Below are 15,372 nucleotides of genomic sequence, written 5' to 3'. Positions count from 1 at the left end.
GATACCTATGAGGATAAGAGAGAAGATGGGGGGAAATGCAGGAGAAATAATCAAAAATAAAGAAAAGTCTTGCCTTGATCAATAATGACTACTATCAAGAACTAGGAAATATGATTCATTCAGTTGTGGGTGCAAGGTCTCATACTATCATGTTTAAGTAACTAAATCATTTGAGGCAGTGCCTGCCTATGTTAAATATCCAGTAATTGCTATTGAAAAGTGTCCCTGTGTCTAACAGTATAGATATTAGCAAATTCCTTTCAAGAACTTCATTCAGCCTCAGGATAAAGACACATAAACCATGGATGGTGAAAGTGGACTTTACAGATCATATATCTAGAGTCTCTGTTTTCAGAATAGGAAGTGAAGCCCAAGGAAGGGGAAGTAAACTTTGAATTTTACTTAGTCAGTATCTGTTATAGAGATTGCAATGAGCACTAAAAGGGCCTTCCAAATAGCCTAACTCATTCCTGGCCCCTGATGCTGCAGTAGGGGAGACAAAGAAGGCCATAATTGCCATGATATGTCAATGCCTCCCACTACAATGACCCCAGCTTAAAGCTGGAGGTGGCTCTGGATTTAAGAGCAGCCTCAGCCAGCCCTTCCATGAGAATGAGTGCTGCTTGTGTCTCAACTCATGTTGTTAATAAAGCTATCGTGATTTTATGGACGTCCAGGCATTTCTGAGGCTTCATTACAGGTTCAGAACTTCTTGTTGGAAGGTCCCAGTGGAATTAGACCTTACTCATGGAAACCAGAAGACCTGTGACTAGTCCCATGTTTTCAAACAAGTCTTTGACTTTAGAATGAGGCATTGACTTCTAGGTTTCATTTTTCACACCAAGAAAATAATGACACTATGACTAATGTCACTGAGTGCAGAGTCAAGTATGTTTATAGATATAAAAATGTATGAAAGAAAGTATAAAGAAGTATTGTGATGATTGAGAGGTTTTTATAACTATGGATTTTATCAAAATGTCAATCCATGTTGCTATAGCAAATAAAATTCACAGTTGTACCGATGGAAAAGAATTTCTTGAGAATAAAATATTGATATTCAAGGATCTTGTTAGAGATTCAAGGATTGAATTAGCAAAGTCCAGTTTCCAGAGGTTGGAAATGTGGAAGTAAAAGGCAGTCGAATGGTTTAAGAAGAGCAGTAGCAGATAATGGAATTGGAAGTTTTGGAGGTGGACTCTGAATTCATCACAAGTGAGATCAATGAGAGTTTTTCATGTCTGTTCTCAGATTCTTATCCACAAATAGGATTAATGTCACCTGTCAAGTAGGATTGCTGCCAGGAATATATAAAATGTTTTATGCAGAAGGTTCTAGAACAGAAGGGGTACCTTTCAAGAAGGGAGAGATGAATGTAGGCTTATATACAGAAACTCCCAAACATCACTTGGACATTGGGTATTTTCCTGGGGATTCTGGGTGCACTTGCAAAATGGTCAGTGGCATATGGTATTATGATGTAACACAGATCTGTGCCATATGGCAACAAGAGATTTTAGAAATGCAGAAATTGCCATGACTCAAATTTAGTTTCCTCTAACAAGCTAAATGTGGTCATTTTGAGCAATTGGTAAAATCCAAGAAAAAAATCATTCATTTCACCTGATATTTGAGTTTCTCCTAGAAGCAACAGAAATTTAGGGACATATCTTCCATTACATCCTCAATTGTACTAGTCTCTTAATATACAACATGTATTCAATCACAATAGAGAAACACCATTTACTATTTTCACAACCAACCCACAGAAAGCATACAGAAGATTTAAGTAGAAAAGCAAGTATTGTTGCATTGGTGAGTTAAAAACTGACTTTTTTTTAAATGAGGTGAAAATCACAAAAGAGAGAAAGGAGTAGTGATTTCTTTATCTTCTGTAGTGACAGCCAAATTTACTCAGTTAATTAATGAAGCAGAGATATATATGGATTAAACAGAGACTTATATAGAGACAGATAAATATATTATTTAAAGAAAAACTGAGAATGATATAGCAAATTACATGTGAGGGAATTGCATTATCTTTCAGAACAGGGAATCAATAGATACTATCTGAAATTGATAAAAATAAAAATAGCTAATATTATTTAGCTCTTTCTGTGTGCTGGACACTGATGTATAATGTTTACAGGTATTAAATTATTTAAAATTCAAACCAATCCTATACTCTTTCCATATTATAGATAAGATATTGAGGCACAAGAGGGTTAAACAAGTTGCCCAGAAAGTATCAAGACCACAAGTATAAAACTCTTTATAATAATTGTGATATAAGTATTAAAAAATTTAGGCAAGACAATTTTTACTGCCTACCTTAATAATCAGATAATAAGAAAACTTCATCAATAACTACTATAACAGAATACTCAACATAAATGCAGATGTATGACCTACCAAATGTTGGAAGGCTTCTCTGGGAAAAAAGAATTAAATTTATATTAATGTCTAGAAAGGGTAAACCTAAGGTCACTGTGTGGAAGGTATAGAGAGGGTTGAGACACAAAAAAAGAAAATAAGAGGAGGAACAATCCACAGACTGTTGGAGGCTCATCTGGCAACTAGACGACCACATGGTCAGTATGCAGTGGTGGACACAACAGTCCTAGATGAGGCTAGAATGGATGTTGTCTTGGTCCCCTTTGAAACTTCAGATCATGTATATCTTATCTTAACATATATACCATGAAATGTAAATCAGAAATAATTCAAATCAGAAATACCATCTCAAGTCTCAGCTCCTTACGTTTCAGAAAATGCCCAAGGACTATCAACCAGCATCAGGATTTTTGAGAAAAAAGCTCTATAAATAGACCCAGAATTACAAACTTAACTTCTACCACAGAGAAAAAGATTCTGTCCTTCATGTCTAGGATTGATTTTTTTACTTTATTCTCATCCTCTAGCCAACAGTCCACATCAAATCCATGACCAAGAATAACCTCACCACAGTAACTGAGTTCATTCTCATGGGCTTTACAGGCCAGCCAAAATGGGAGATGCTCCTCTTTATGGTGTTTCTCAGTTTCTACTTTATCACTCTCATGGGGAATTTGGGGATGATTTTTCTCATTCAAGTGGATGTCCAACTCCATACCCCAATGTACTTCTTCCTGAGTCACCTCTCCCTATTGGATGCCTGCTACAGCTCAGTCATCACCCCTCAGATTCTGGTCACACTGGTCTCAAGCAAAATAGTCATTTCCTATGGCCAATGTGCTGCTCAGTTCTTCTTCTTCACCATCTGTGCAGCTACAGAGTGTTTCCTGCTGGCTGTGATGGCCTATGACCGCTATGTTGCTATTAGTGACCCACTGCTCTACACTGTGGCTATGAATCCTAAACTTTGTTGGAATTTGGTGGTGGGAGCCTATGTCTTTGGTGTTTCTGGAGCCATCCTGCGTACCACATGCACCTTCTCTCTCTCCTTTTGTGAAGGCAATGAAATCAACTTCTTCTTCTGTGACCTCCCTCCCCTCCTGAAGCTTGCCTGCAGTGACACAACAAATGCTGAAATTATCATTGTCTTCTTCTCGAACTTTGTAATTTTGGCCAATGCCTTGGTCATCCTGACTTCATATCTGCTCATTATCATGACAATTTTGAGGATGAAGTCTTCAAGTGGCAGGTCCAAGACATTCTCCACATGTATCTCTCACCTAACTGCTGTAGGACTTTTCTATGGGACCCTCACCTTCATGTATATACGTAGCAGCTCAGGCAACTCCCTGGAGGAAGACAAGGTTGTGTCTGTCTTCTACACAGTGGTCATCCCCTTGCTAAACCCTCTAATCTATAGTCTGAGAAACAAGGATGTGAAAGCTGCCTTCAGAAAGGTCACTGGTAGAATCCAGGTGTCCCTGAGTGTGTACACTAAGTAAGCAATCTCTTCTTTTAGCCAATTTTGTTCCACTATCAACATATCTTAATTGTCACCAGCACTAGATGCTCAGAGAAAAGAAAAGTACCACCAGGCATATGAGAAGAAGCACAAACATAGCAAGCTTTCAATCCAGTAATTCTACGGCACATTCTTTTCACCATCTCCCACATTCAGCCCATTCTTTGACACTCAGCTATCTCCTGCTACTCTCTGATGTCATCACTTCTTAAAATATGAGGTCCAACAAGTTTTTAGTTACTTCACCTGACCCCAAGGCTTGCCAACCCTTTACCTCTTGTTTTCACTGCCATCAACATTACCCTGTTCTCTGTGTCAAAGATTACATCTGAGGATCGCTATGAATTGTGCTAATAGGGCATTTGTTTCCCTTTTAACATATAAATGACTAGTCACCTCAATTAGCACTGAGTGTTGTATTATAAAGGCCTCCCCCTTCACCACTGCAGTGTCTCCCCCCATAGAGTCTCTTGCTCAGAATAAAAGAATTTGCAAATTGCCTTGGCAATTGATAACTCACTGGATTTGTAGTTCCTGCTTGCATGTTATGTAGATACCTTTAAGATGAACTAAGCTACCATAGCTTTGGGAGGGTCTCATCTAGGGCCAACTCTAGCTTCTGAAGGATGTATTCTTCTCCCCTCACCCTATTGCCTACCTCATGAGCAGCTCGTCCTGTTTCTAGAGATAGCAATGTCAGAGAACACAGACAAAAATAGGAAGTTGTACTGCATAGTTCTTCTCTAGCAGAGATGTGATTCAGAGGGAAAGTAACCATAACTTACACCAGACTGAAAAACTTTGTCGCCTTCCTTTCAAAGTCCAAAATCTGTATCAAGTGACCTCTTAACAATTGCTTTGGAAGAATTTTTTGTGTTATGTGCATGGTCCCAGGTCCAGTGGGTCCTGAGGTCCTGAGTTTCATGGTAACACTATCAGGCAAATGGGGAAGACAAAGCTAAACATAAAATTTCCATTTTGCAATTAAGAAAACGTTTACTCATGTTTCAAATTTACACAGCAATAGACAAGGCATGGAGTCAGGATGGCATCTACATTCTGATTTTGCCACTAATTCCTTGTAAAACTTTTAGTAAATGATTTAACTTCTTGGGTCTAGATTAAAAATAACAATTCTAATTCAGGAGCTATTGCAAAAATTAAATAAGGAGATAAGCACAATGTCCCTCAGCATATATCAGTGGTTCAGTATAGATCATTCTCTTTCTTTCCCTTCCCCTCATTCTCTGATGTCAAATATGGATCCATGGCACAGTACCATAGCTATTGATAAAAGCACAAAAGAATATGAGCTAATGTTCATTAAGATAATGAGCTGAGGAAGAAAAATTACTCAATTCTTTGTACCAAGAAATAAAATATATTTGCATGCTTAACCTGGGGTATATTTATTTGCATATCACATATGCAAAAATAACCAAAGGATGTCTTTTCCATTTCATATATTGTATTGTGCCCATTGAACCTCATTACCACAGCTTCATTTTTTTGAGAGGGAAGCAGTCCTGGGGTTTTGAACTTGGGATCTGGTGCTTGCTAGGCAAGCACTCTCAACTTGAGCCATGCCCCAGCCCTTTTTACTTTTATTTTATTTTTTAGATAGGGTCTTTCTTTTGTGCCTGGGACCAGTCATAGACAACGATTCTCCATTTTCACCTCCCATGTAGCTGCAATTACAGGTATGTATAACCATATCTAGCTTGTTTGTTGACATGAGGTCCCGCTAACTTTATTACCTAGACTGGCCTAGAGCCACAATTCTCCCATTTCTGCCTCTTGCATAGCTGCAATTACTTGTGTGTACCATCATGCCCAGCTCTCTCAGCTTGATGTCTTGAGAAGGTAATCATCCTTGTCACTACATACAAATAAACATTTTGTTTAAATGACCTATTACACAACCTGCTGCTGACTGATTCAGAAATAACTTCCTGACACATATTGGGCTAATAAAAATTTTCTTTGGGTGTTATGAAGCTGAATATGGAAAAGAGATTTATAATAGGAAACCAAGTTGATCAAGGTAAAGAATATCCAAATGCCTACTAGACTCACGAAGAGATGCTTAATTTTATTAGTCAAGAAAATGCACATTTAAAACTACAATACACTCACTAGATTAGAAAAAATATTTTTAGAAAGTATGGTGCCATACATGGACAAGAATATGACAAGTGGATCATATATAGTGGTTTGACTATATTACAAAACACTTTGACATTATCCTCAAAAATCAAGGACACACATAGCCAGATGCCCAGCTATCCCAGTGACCTAGCTGTACATGAGCGCCAGAAAATGTACACACATTTTCATAAAGCATTATTATAATAGCACAAAGCTCAAAATGTTTGCCTTCAGTTTTTCATTCTTCTGGCCTTGAGTGTGAATATAATGGCTGGAACTCTGGCAATCATTGTGAAATATAAGATGATCTTAAAGATGAAAGCAATGCATATATGGCAGCAGAGCAGAAAAACAAAGCTAAGATCCTAGTGATATTTTTAATCCACTATATGAACTCTGCATTGCCTATCTCCAGGCTTACTTCATGTGAGAAAAATATTTACCTTATTAAATAAAATGAGAGAGAGAGAGAGTAATATGAGAGAATATTGTTATGAATATATAGAGATGAAAAAACTTTCAAATTAAACCAATGTATAATTATAACCACTGAACAAATATAACAGCAAGGGGAGACTGGGAAGGGGGAAGCCTTCCTAGCAGTTTCTACAGAGAAAAAATATCCTATTTATCAAGATCTGATATGACTGCCTAGGTATTTGTTTTATAACTTTTTAATTATAACCTACTCATTTTTATGTACTTTTTTATAGACATATATTAAAAACAAACATTCAAGAAACTATCTGAGCCCCCTGATCACTCTAAACTAGGATATAAGGCTGAGTTGTGGGTTTCATGCCCACATCAGACATTAGCACATTTACCTGCCTTCTTTTCTTGACAGCAATATAGTGAGCTTCACGGCTTATCCTCAGTAGCAACTTTTCTCTGCTCTGTTGTTATTAGTAATTTTCTACCAAAAAGTACTATTTCTTTTCACTGATTTTTCCCAATGGATAAATAAAATGCATATGTTTGTTGTCTTCACCATGATATTTGGATATATGCTTACATTGAGAACTGCCAAGTCATATGCATGAGTTCACAAACATCTCTTTTTATTTAGAATCTACTCTCTTAGCAATTTGCAAGTTTCAATTATCAAAGCAGTTGTTTCTCACACTTATCCCAGAAAATATTCTGAAAAACAAGTGGTTAAACTGAAGACTCACATAGTACAGAGTGAAGAAGTGAGCCATGCATAGTGCAGTAACAAGTAATGAACTGCAAGCAGTTCAGTCAGGTTTCCTACAAGGTGGTCAGACTCAAATTGGGTCAAGAAAGAAGCAGAATCCTTGAGCAAACTAAAACAATGGATGAAACCAACCTTTTCAAACCATCGTAGCTGGATAGCCTCCTGACTGAAACCACTCTTCACCACCACTCTAATCATTCCACACAACCTCCAGTTACCAGCTGAGAAGTTGTGTGACTTCAGGTGAGACCCCTGGGTCTGCATCTTAATTTGGAATGGATCAAAGGGGATCTGGATTTTCTCTCACAATTTCTCTCCATCACTGAAGGAAGTGGAATGAAGGTGACAATGCTCATTAACTGAATTACACACAGACGAAGAATGGTAAATGATGCCAATCAAGGTCTTCCACTAACTGTCTGAGACTGTTAATCCCCAGACCCTTTGCATGCTTGCCTATAAGAAGAAAGAGAAGGCCATAATAGCCTGGCAGTGAGCTCTAACTGAAGGGAGCTAGCTTGCCCCAGAAATTGAAAGCCCTATATCACTCATTAATGTGCAATTTGCAAGCAAGTGTGAACTCATATAACCTCCCAGAAAAGGCAGATAAATCAAAAGGGAGAATTATATAGAAAAGAAAGAGTCTCTCTGTCTTTCATTTATCTTTACCATTTTTTACACAAGCATCATTTTAATAGATATCTACAAGATATCTAATAGATATTTACAAGATGATGAAACCACCAAAGGATTCAATTGGATCAATAAATTCCTTGATACAATACTGATCAAAGAAAAGCTATTGAAAGAAACAAGAGAAATTTTCCAACTTGCTTACAAAGGCAACCTCATTAAAATTATATCACACCTCTCAGCAGAAACTTTAAAAGCCAGGAGAACATGGAATGTTATATTTTCAGGCATGAGAGTAAATAACTACCAACCAAGATTACTATGTCCAGCAGAATTATCATTTAAAACTGATGGAGAAATAAATACCTTCCAAGATAACCACAAACTAGAGCAATTCATAACAAATAAACCAGAATTTCAAAAGATACTTAAAGGAATCCTACATACAGATGAGGAAGAAAGTCACAACATGAGAATTTAGGAAAGAATAAATTACACATGAGGAATAGAAGAGCACATAAAAATTGGAACAAATCAAATGTTCAACTCAGTGAACTCATAAAATGAAAACTAGAGAAAGAAAACAAAGAACAGAACTTGAATCAATCAGAAAAAAATCACAATGATCAGAAAGTACTTCTCAATTATAGCCCTAAATGGTAATTGTCTTAACTCTACAATCAAAAAAAGCAGACAAGCTGATTGGATAAAACACAAGATCTAACTGAGTGTTGTCTACGAGTAACATACCTCATAGGCAAAGTCAAACCCAGATTGAAAGTGGAAGGATGCAAAATGATATACCAATCAAGTGAAAGTAGAAAGCAAACAGAAGTAGCTATACTCAGACTGACAAAGCAGACTTCAAATCAAAATTAGTCTGAAGAGATAAAGAAGATCATTATATATTAAGAAAAGAATCAATCCATCAAGAATGTGTAATAAAGAGCTAGCCAATTTCATTGATTTCCATGAACCAGAAATAAAATCTCAGGTATATGATGACAAAGACAGTCAGGCAAGTTAGTAAGCCAGGTAGGGCACCAGTAAAAGATGAGAGACAGTAAATACAGAAAATTTTAGATCTATAAAAGAAACAAAGTGAAAACTTTGCTTGGGTAGAGCCCAGAACCACCTCCTGGAAGCAGGACTGAAACTGCTCCCTCCTTTGACTATACCAGCCCAGGTTGTTGATTTGGTTTGGTTTCAGTTTTGTTTCTATCAGGGGCCATCCACAGTCACCCTGTGATCAGGGAAACTGCACAAAGGACTAAGCACAGGGCATCAAGCCTTGCCCCAGCCACCAAACAGAAACCATCCGGCAACTGTGATCCTCCACCTGGGACAGAGGTAGGTGCTGGAGGAGAGCACAAGCTCAACAGATTTCACTATAATTGACTTCAGCCCTAATAGCAGCACCCAGCATAGCATGTACATGTGAATACAACTGCCCATGAGAGACAGGCAGAAGCTCCCATACCTAGCTCTCCTCTGAAGGGTGGGTGAAGATACTCAATTGAGCCCCCAAACTGAAACAAAGGACTAATGCAGAAAGGAGCAAGGCAGGCATGGAAGACTGCGTGCCGAGAAGACTTCCTCCTAGCTGGCTGCAGCCCTGAAGGCACCACCCAGACCAGTGTGTATATGTAACTGCCCATGAGCAACAGAGGCTCCCACACCTAGCTCTGGTCTGGAAGGTGGTTGAAGCTACTTAGCAAGCATCCCCAGCCCAAGACAAGTGCAGACATGCAAGCCCAGCAGATTTCACTATGACTGGCTGCAGTCCTGAAAGTACTACTCAGTCAAGTATGTATACATGAATACAACCGCTCACAAGGGACAGAAAATACCACACTGCACTGGTAGTTTCCCTGTTAGAGCAAGGTGTGGACTTAGAGAGCAAAAGAGCACCTCCTGACCCACTAGCAGCACTCAGGGACCCCTTCATTCACCCCAACTCCTACTTCATGGATCTGCCCCTACCAAATCTCAGCAGAATAGACCAACACCTAGGAATTGCTACTAATCCACAGGACTTGCCCCACCTCCCCTTGCTCCAACAGCTACCCTTCGTCCAGAACCTTAACCAGCCAAAGAACAGCACACTCAGGCTGCACCAAGAGGAGAATCCTAGTCAGTACAAAAAGGGACACATGAGTAAACACAACAGGGAAACTGCAGACAGGAAGGTGAGATCCAGAGATTGAAAGAGCATCCACTGTACTCATAGAGCCTAGCAGACATATACTCATCTCCTCAACAAGGAATAAATACTGATTTTTATTTTTTCTATTTCTCTTTATAATTCTTTCTCTTGGTGGCTTATTCTACCTCCTTTTCTGTATAAATCTTAAATTTTCTATTCCTTTGCAATATTAGCCCATAACAGCATCCTTCTCCAAAATAATTGAACTAAATTCCTGTGAAGGACTGAAGGACGGACTGCGGGAGGTCCCAAAAGGCGATAAATGGTCAAGACACTTCTCCTCCCTAGGAAATGCCTGTTTGCATCTGAAAGGCACCTCCACCCTCAGGCAATGCAAACTAGGCTATAAAACCCACTCCCCACCATTACCCACGGGATCACCGGTTTCCAGGTCCCCCTGCATTCTCCAATATGCAGTCTTTCTCTTCTCTTTTCTCCAACTAAATTCTCTACAAATAAAATCTTTCCGACCTCTGCTGTTAGAGTCTGTCTGTGCTTTCACTCTCAAAGCAGGCTCAAGAACCCTGAGCATCTGAAATTCCTGCGCATGTCATCCATGCATCATATTTGGTGACCACAAAGGGACCAGCCTTCACCTGAGGTCGGTATAGGTTGTGCCAAACTGGGAAAGACTGCCTAGGAATGTGACCGTGAGTGTCCGGCACTCCGGTGGAGTCTGTTTTCCAGGAGAGACCCCCCACCACGGCCTAGCTACGGTGGAACTCTCAGGTCGACCTTCTCTCTCTCTGTCTTGTTAAGGAGGGTTTCTTCCTTGGGAAACTGAGAAAAAGGTCTGAGCCCACTACGGCTGTATGGCAGGCAATCTGAGGAAACTCAGAGGCTGGGCAGGGGTTTGTACTGCACTGCCAATGCTACATGGGCAGAACTCGACTTCAGTGTACCAAGGCTTTTTCTTTTTTCCTCTCCTTAAATGCTAATACTCTCTTTTAGGATCTGACCAGCTTAAGGGGAGGTCCGAAAACAGCCAGTGAAAAGGAAAGTTTGTCTTCAAGCCACAAAAGGTGTTCTGGCCGGGGCACTCCCCGGTGTCACCCAAAGGCTGGAGACGCAACTTTTTGACCCGCCCTGAGGCCCCAAAGGTGGCTAAGTCTTGGACCTCCCCAGCCATGTCTGTGGAAAACAGACAATCAGATCTCTCATGCTTTCTTCATGGTTTCCATGGCCCAAGAGTGGAGGTCACCTCTTGCATCCAGTGCTCCAGTACTGCCTTTGGCAGGATCGACCTGGACAGCAGGGATGATCAATAATTTCTCATGCGTTGAGCCTGGAAACTCTCTTTTTCCCCAACCCTCAGCCTCTCCTTCCCCTTTCCCAGGCAGCTCAGGATGTGTGTCCCCCTCCCCACCTTTGCTGTAAATAGCAGTGAGCTTCTTCAGGGAGTTTGGGAAAAATCCCTACAGGCATCAGAAAGTGCTAATCTCCAATTTAGGTTTAACTGTCTTTGTCAAACATCAGATTAACTGGTTAAACAGGTTCCACAGCCTGCCCTCAAGGAAAGAAAAAAAAAAACAGTTAAAAGGCAAAAAACTTCAGGTCTCCGTTTTTTGCCCCTTACCAGAGCAAAAGCCTCAGATGCTCTCTCTCCTTTCATAGAAAGCATATATGCCTCACAGGATATATAGGGGAACAAAAGTCTACTTCATCAAGAGTCCCCATCCATGCCTCTAAATGGGTCCTCCTTCTGGCCATGCAAGCCCTCTTGGTTACTTTGATAGAGTTATTTTTAATTACAAGCATTCAGGTGATAGAGGAGAACTAGGCCTACCTGGGTCGCAGGGCAAACAGACAAGTCAAAATAGATGAGAGATTGATCATCTCAGGGGGGTGGGTGAAACTGAGATATCTATCTGTAAATCCTCCACGACTCTACCCATGAGTGGCAGTGGAAGGAGCAAGGGAGAGCGGGACGCCCTCTCCCACTAGAGTTTCTCCTTATCTGGGGACACTTAGATAAAAGGAGAAACCTCTGTTAAGGTGACCAATTTTCCCTTGTTTCCCTTTTTAGATGGGAAATCAAGCCTCAAGGATCCAGGAAGGATCCCCCCTTGCCTGCTTATTAAAACATTGGAAAGATCTTGATCCAGAAAGTCTTCAGCAAAAGTGACTCAAGTTTTACTGCACCCAAGCTTGGCCACAGTATCCTCTGGGAGATGAGGAAAGATGGCCAGAAGGAGGGAGCATTAATTATAATACCATTCTTCAATTAGATATGTTCTGTAAAAAGGAGGGAAAATGGACCGAAGTTCCATACGTTCAATTGTTCTTTTTCCTAAGAGACCACCCAAAATGGCTAAACAAATGCTGGCTAGATACCCAGACCATGGTAACCCTTTGCAAAAAGCCCCCAAACTCCCTTGAGCAAAAAAACCCATCTAATGCTCCATCAGCTCCCCCTCTTCCCCCTTACCCAGCCACCTCACACACTAGACACTGTCCCACAGGACTCTACCCCTCCAGTTAATTCCTGGAGGGGACAGAGCTCATGTTCCTTTTAGAGTGAGTGAACTTAAAGAAATACAAAAGGATTTAGGAAATTACACAGAAAATCCAGATCAGTACATCCAGGCATTTAGAGAAGTCAGCCAAAACTTTAAACTGAGCTGGAAAGATGTAATGCTATTGCTATCTCAGACCCTCACTTCTCTGGAGAAACAGCAGGTTCTAGATCAGGCAGTCACAGCTGGAGACAATTATTACTTAGATAAAAGCGGCCCTACAGGCCTGTCTCCTACTGGGCCTTCACAGGAGGAGGAGGGGGAGGGAGAAGAAAGACAAAGACATTGGATACCTAGAAGGGAGCCTCAATTCCCAATTCCAACAGGAGATCAGGCAGTGCCTAGGTGTGACCCTAAGTGGGACCCTGAAAATGACAAGGATGAATGGAGTCGTAATCATTTCATCCACTGCATTCTTAAAGGACTAAGAACAGCCAAGGTAAAACCTCTTAATTACTCCCAAGTCACAGCTGTACAGCAAGGACCCTTAGAAACTCCAGTAGCTCTCCTATAGAGACTTAAGGATGCTTTACAAAAGCATACCAATATTATACCAGAGTCACAGAAAGAGGAAATTGTCCTAAAAGATAAATTTCTAACACAGTCAACACCAGATATCTGTAAAAAGCTTCAGAAATTGGTGGCTGAAGGGAGCAGAGATCTGGACCAATTGGTCCGTGTAGCCACATCTGTATACTATAACAGGGACTTAGAAAAAGAAAGGAAGGACCTGGAAAGGGAAAAGAGAAAGGATAAGTGACAGGAGGCTCTGATCACAGAGCTCAGAGGCTCCTCCTGGACAAAGTCCAAACCCAAGGACATGCTTTAAATGTGGACAGGCAGGCCATTTTAGGAGGGAGTGCCCCCGGAGAAAGCTACCTCCGGGACCCTGCCCCATTTGTCGGGCAAAACATTGGAAGGCACATTGTCCCCAGTTCCCAGGGGAACTGAGGTCAGAGCCTCCCACCCAATGACGGGTCCCGGGGCCTCCCATACAGGCTTCTGTAACCACTGTAAAAGCAGAAGAGCCCCAAATTAAACACAAGGTCAGCCTCCTTATTGATACTGGAGCCAGCATCTCAGCTATTCCTTTCTCTCCCGGACCCAGGTCCTCCAAGAAAATTACTGTTCGAGGCATATCAGGCCAGCCTCTAGAACGTTATTTCACTCAGCCTTTAGCCTGCTCCTGGGGAGATTTCCATTTCTGTCACTCCTTTTTAATTGTCCCAGAAACCCCTACTCCTCTGCTAGGGCAAAACCTTCTATCCAAGGGGGTACAGCTTCTTTTACCCCCAGGAAAGTACTTTTGCTTGCCCCTAATAGAGGAACAAGTAGACCCCACAGTGTGGATGGATGGACACACTGTGGGATGGGCACAAACAGCTGCCCCAGTCCTAATTCATCTTGAGGACCCCTCCTGGTTTCCCCATCAAAAACAATATCCTTTAAAGCCAGAAGTTAAGGAGGGGCTAATTCCCATAATCAAAGACTTAAAGAGACAGGGACTGCTAATAGAATGCTCCAGCCCATATAATACTCCTATTCTTGGTATCAGGAAGGGACCTAATAAATGGAGGCTAGTCCAGGATCTCTGCCTGATCAACAAAGCAGTAGTGCCTCTCCTGTAGTTCCAAATCCCTATATGCTTTTAGCCCAAATACCTCAGGGTACTACTTACTACTCTGTCCTGGATTTAAAAGATGCCTTCTTTTGCATTCCCTTACACCCTAAAAGTCAACCTATCTTTGCCTTTGAGGACTCCACAAGAAAGTCTGGGCAGGTCACTTGGGGACTGTCCTCCCCCAGGGATTCAGAGACAGCCCCCACCTCTTTGGGTTAGCTCTAACCCAAGACTTGGCAGAATGGCAATACCCATAAGCTACTCTGCTACAATATGTAGATGACCTCCTGCTCTGTGGACCAAATGAGCTTGTCATTTCATGAGCCACTGAGTCCTTACTAAACTTCTTAGCAGATAGAGGTTATAAGATCTCTAAAGAAAAAGCCCAATTGTGTCAGTCTAGGGTTACGAATTTAGGTCTTGTCCTGGAGAAAGAAATGAGATCTCTAGGAGAAGACAGAATCCATCCAATCCTGATGTTTCCTCTACCTAAAACTCTAAAACAATTGAGGGCCTTTTTGGGGGTCACAGGATACTGTAGAATTTGGATCCTGGGATATGCAGACCTAGCCAGGCCTTTATACTACACAGCCCTTTATTGAGGGCGATGACAAGTCAGAAAATCCATTCCACAGGTTAAAAAAGGCTCTTATGACAGCTCCTGCCCTGGGTCTCCCAATACAAGACAAGTTTCAATTATATGTCTATGAAAAGGGAGGACTGGCCTTGGGCATGGTGACTCAACTCCGGGGCATCACTCCCCAGCCAGTAGGTTACTTAAAAAAGAGTTAGATCAGGTAGCCAAGGGATAGCCAGGATGCCTCAGAGCAATGCTACAGTAAGCCTTCTAGTGCTTGAAGCTCAGAAACTTATCCTAAACCGCCCCCTAACGGTTTATACCCCACACGACCTAGGGGGAATTTTAAACTCAAAAGGAGAACTTTGGCTATCTGACAGCTGTCTACTTAAATATCAGGCCCAGCTTCTGGGAGGAACAGAAATAACTTTAAGGACCTGTCAGAGCCTAAATCCTACATCCCTTTTACCAGAGGCAGAGGGAAATCCTGAGCACTCGTGTGAGGAGGTACTTATGGAAAATTATGCTGCCTGACCTGACTTAACTGATCAGCCCTT

At 41.2% G+C, this 15,372-nt stretch overlaps 1 protein-coding gene and 1 long non-coding RNA gene across 4 annotated transcripts in view; one reads left to right on the top strand and one right to left on the bottom strand.

Moving 5' to 3' along the window:
- LOC141421776 (uncharacterized) overlaps nt 1-15,372 on the bottom strand; it is a 246,843-nt gene that overhangs the window by 58,264 nt on the left and 173,207 nt on the right. The gene's annotated exons all lie outside the window — the stretch shown is intronic.
- On the top strand, nt 2,943-3,923 carry LOC109680245 (olfactory receptor 9I1-like). Its single transcript, XM_020155163.2, has one exon. The coding sequence runs from the start codon at nt 2,943-2,945 to the stop codon at nt 3,894-3,896; it is 954 nt and encodes a 317-aa protein (XP_020010752.2). The 3' UTR covers nt 3,897-3,923.

Source organism: Castor canadensis, chromosome 1, assembly GCF_047511655.1.
Source record: "Castor canadensis chromosome 1, mCasCan1.hap1v2, whole genome shotgun sequence".
Lineage (NCBI taxonomy): Eukaryota > Metazoa > Chordata > Mammalia > Rodentia > Castoridae > Castor > Castor canadensis.
Note: the sequence above shows the minus strand (reverse complement) of the source record. Positions and strands in the feature narration are given on the sequence as shown.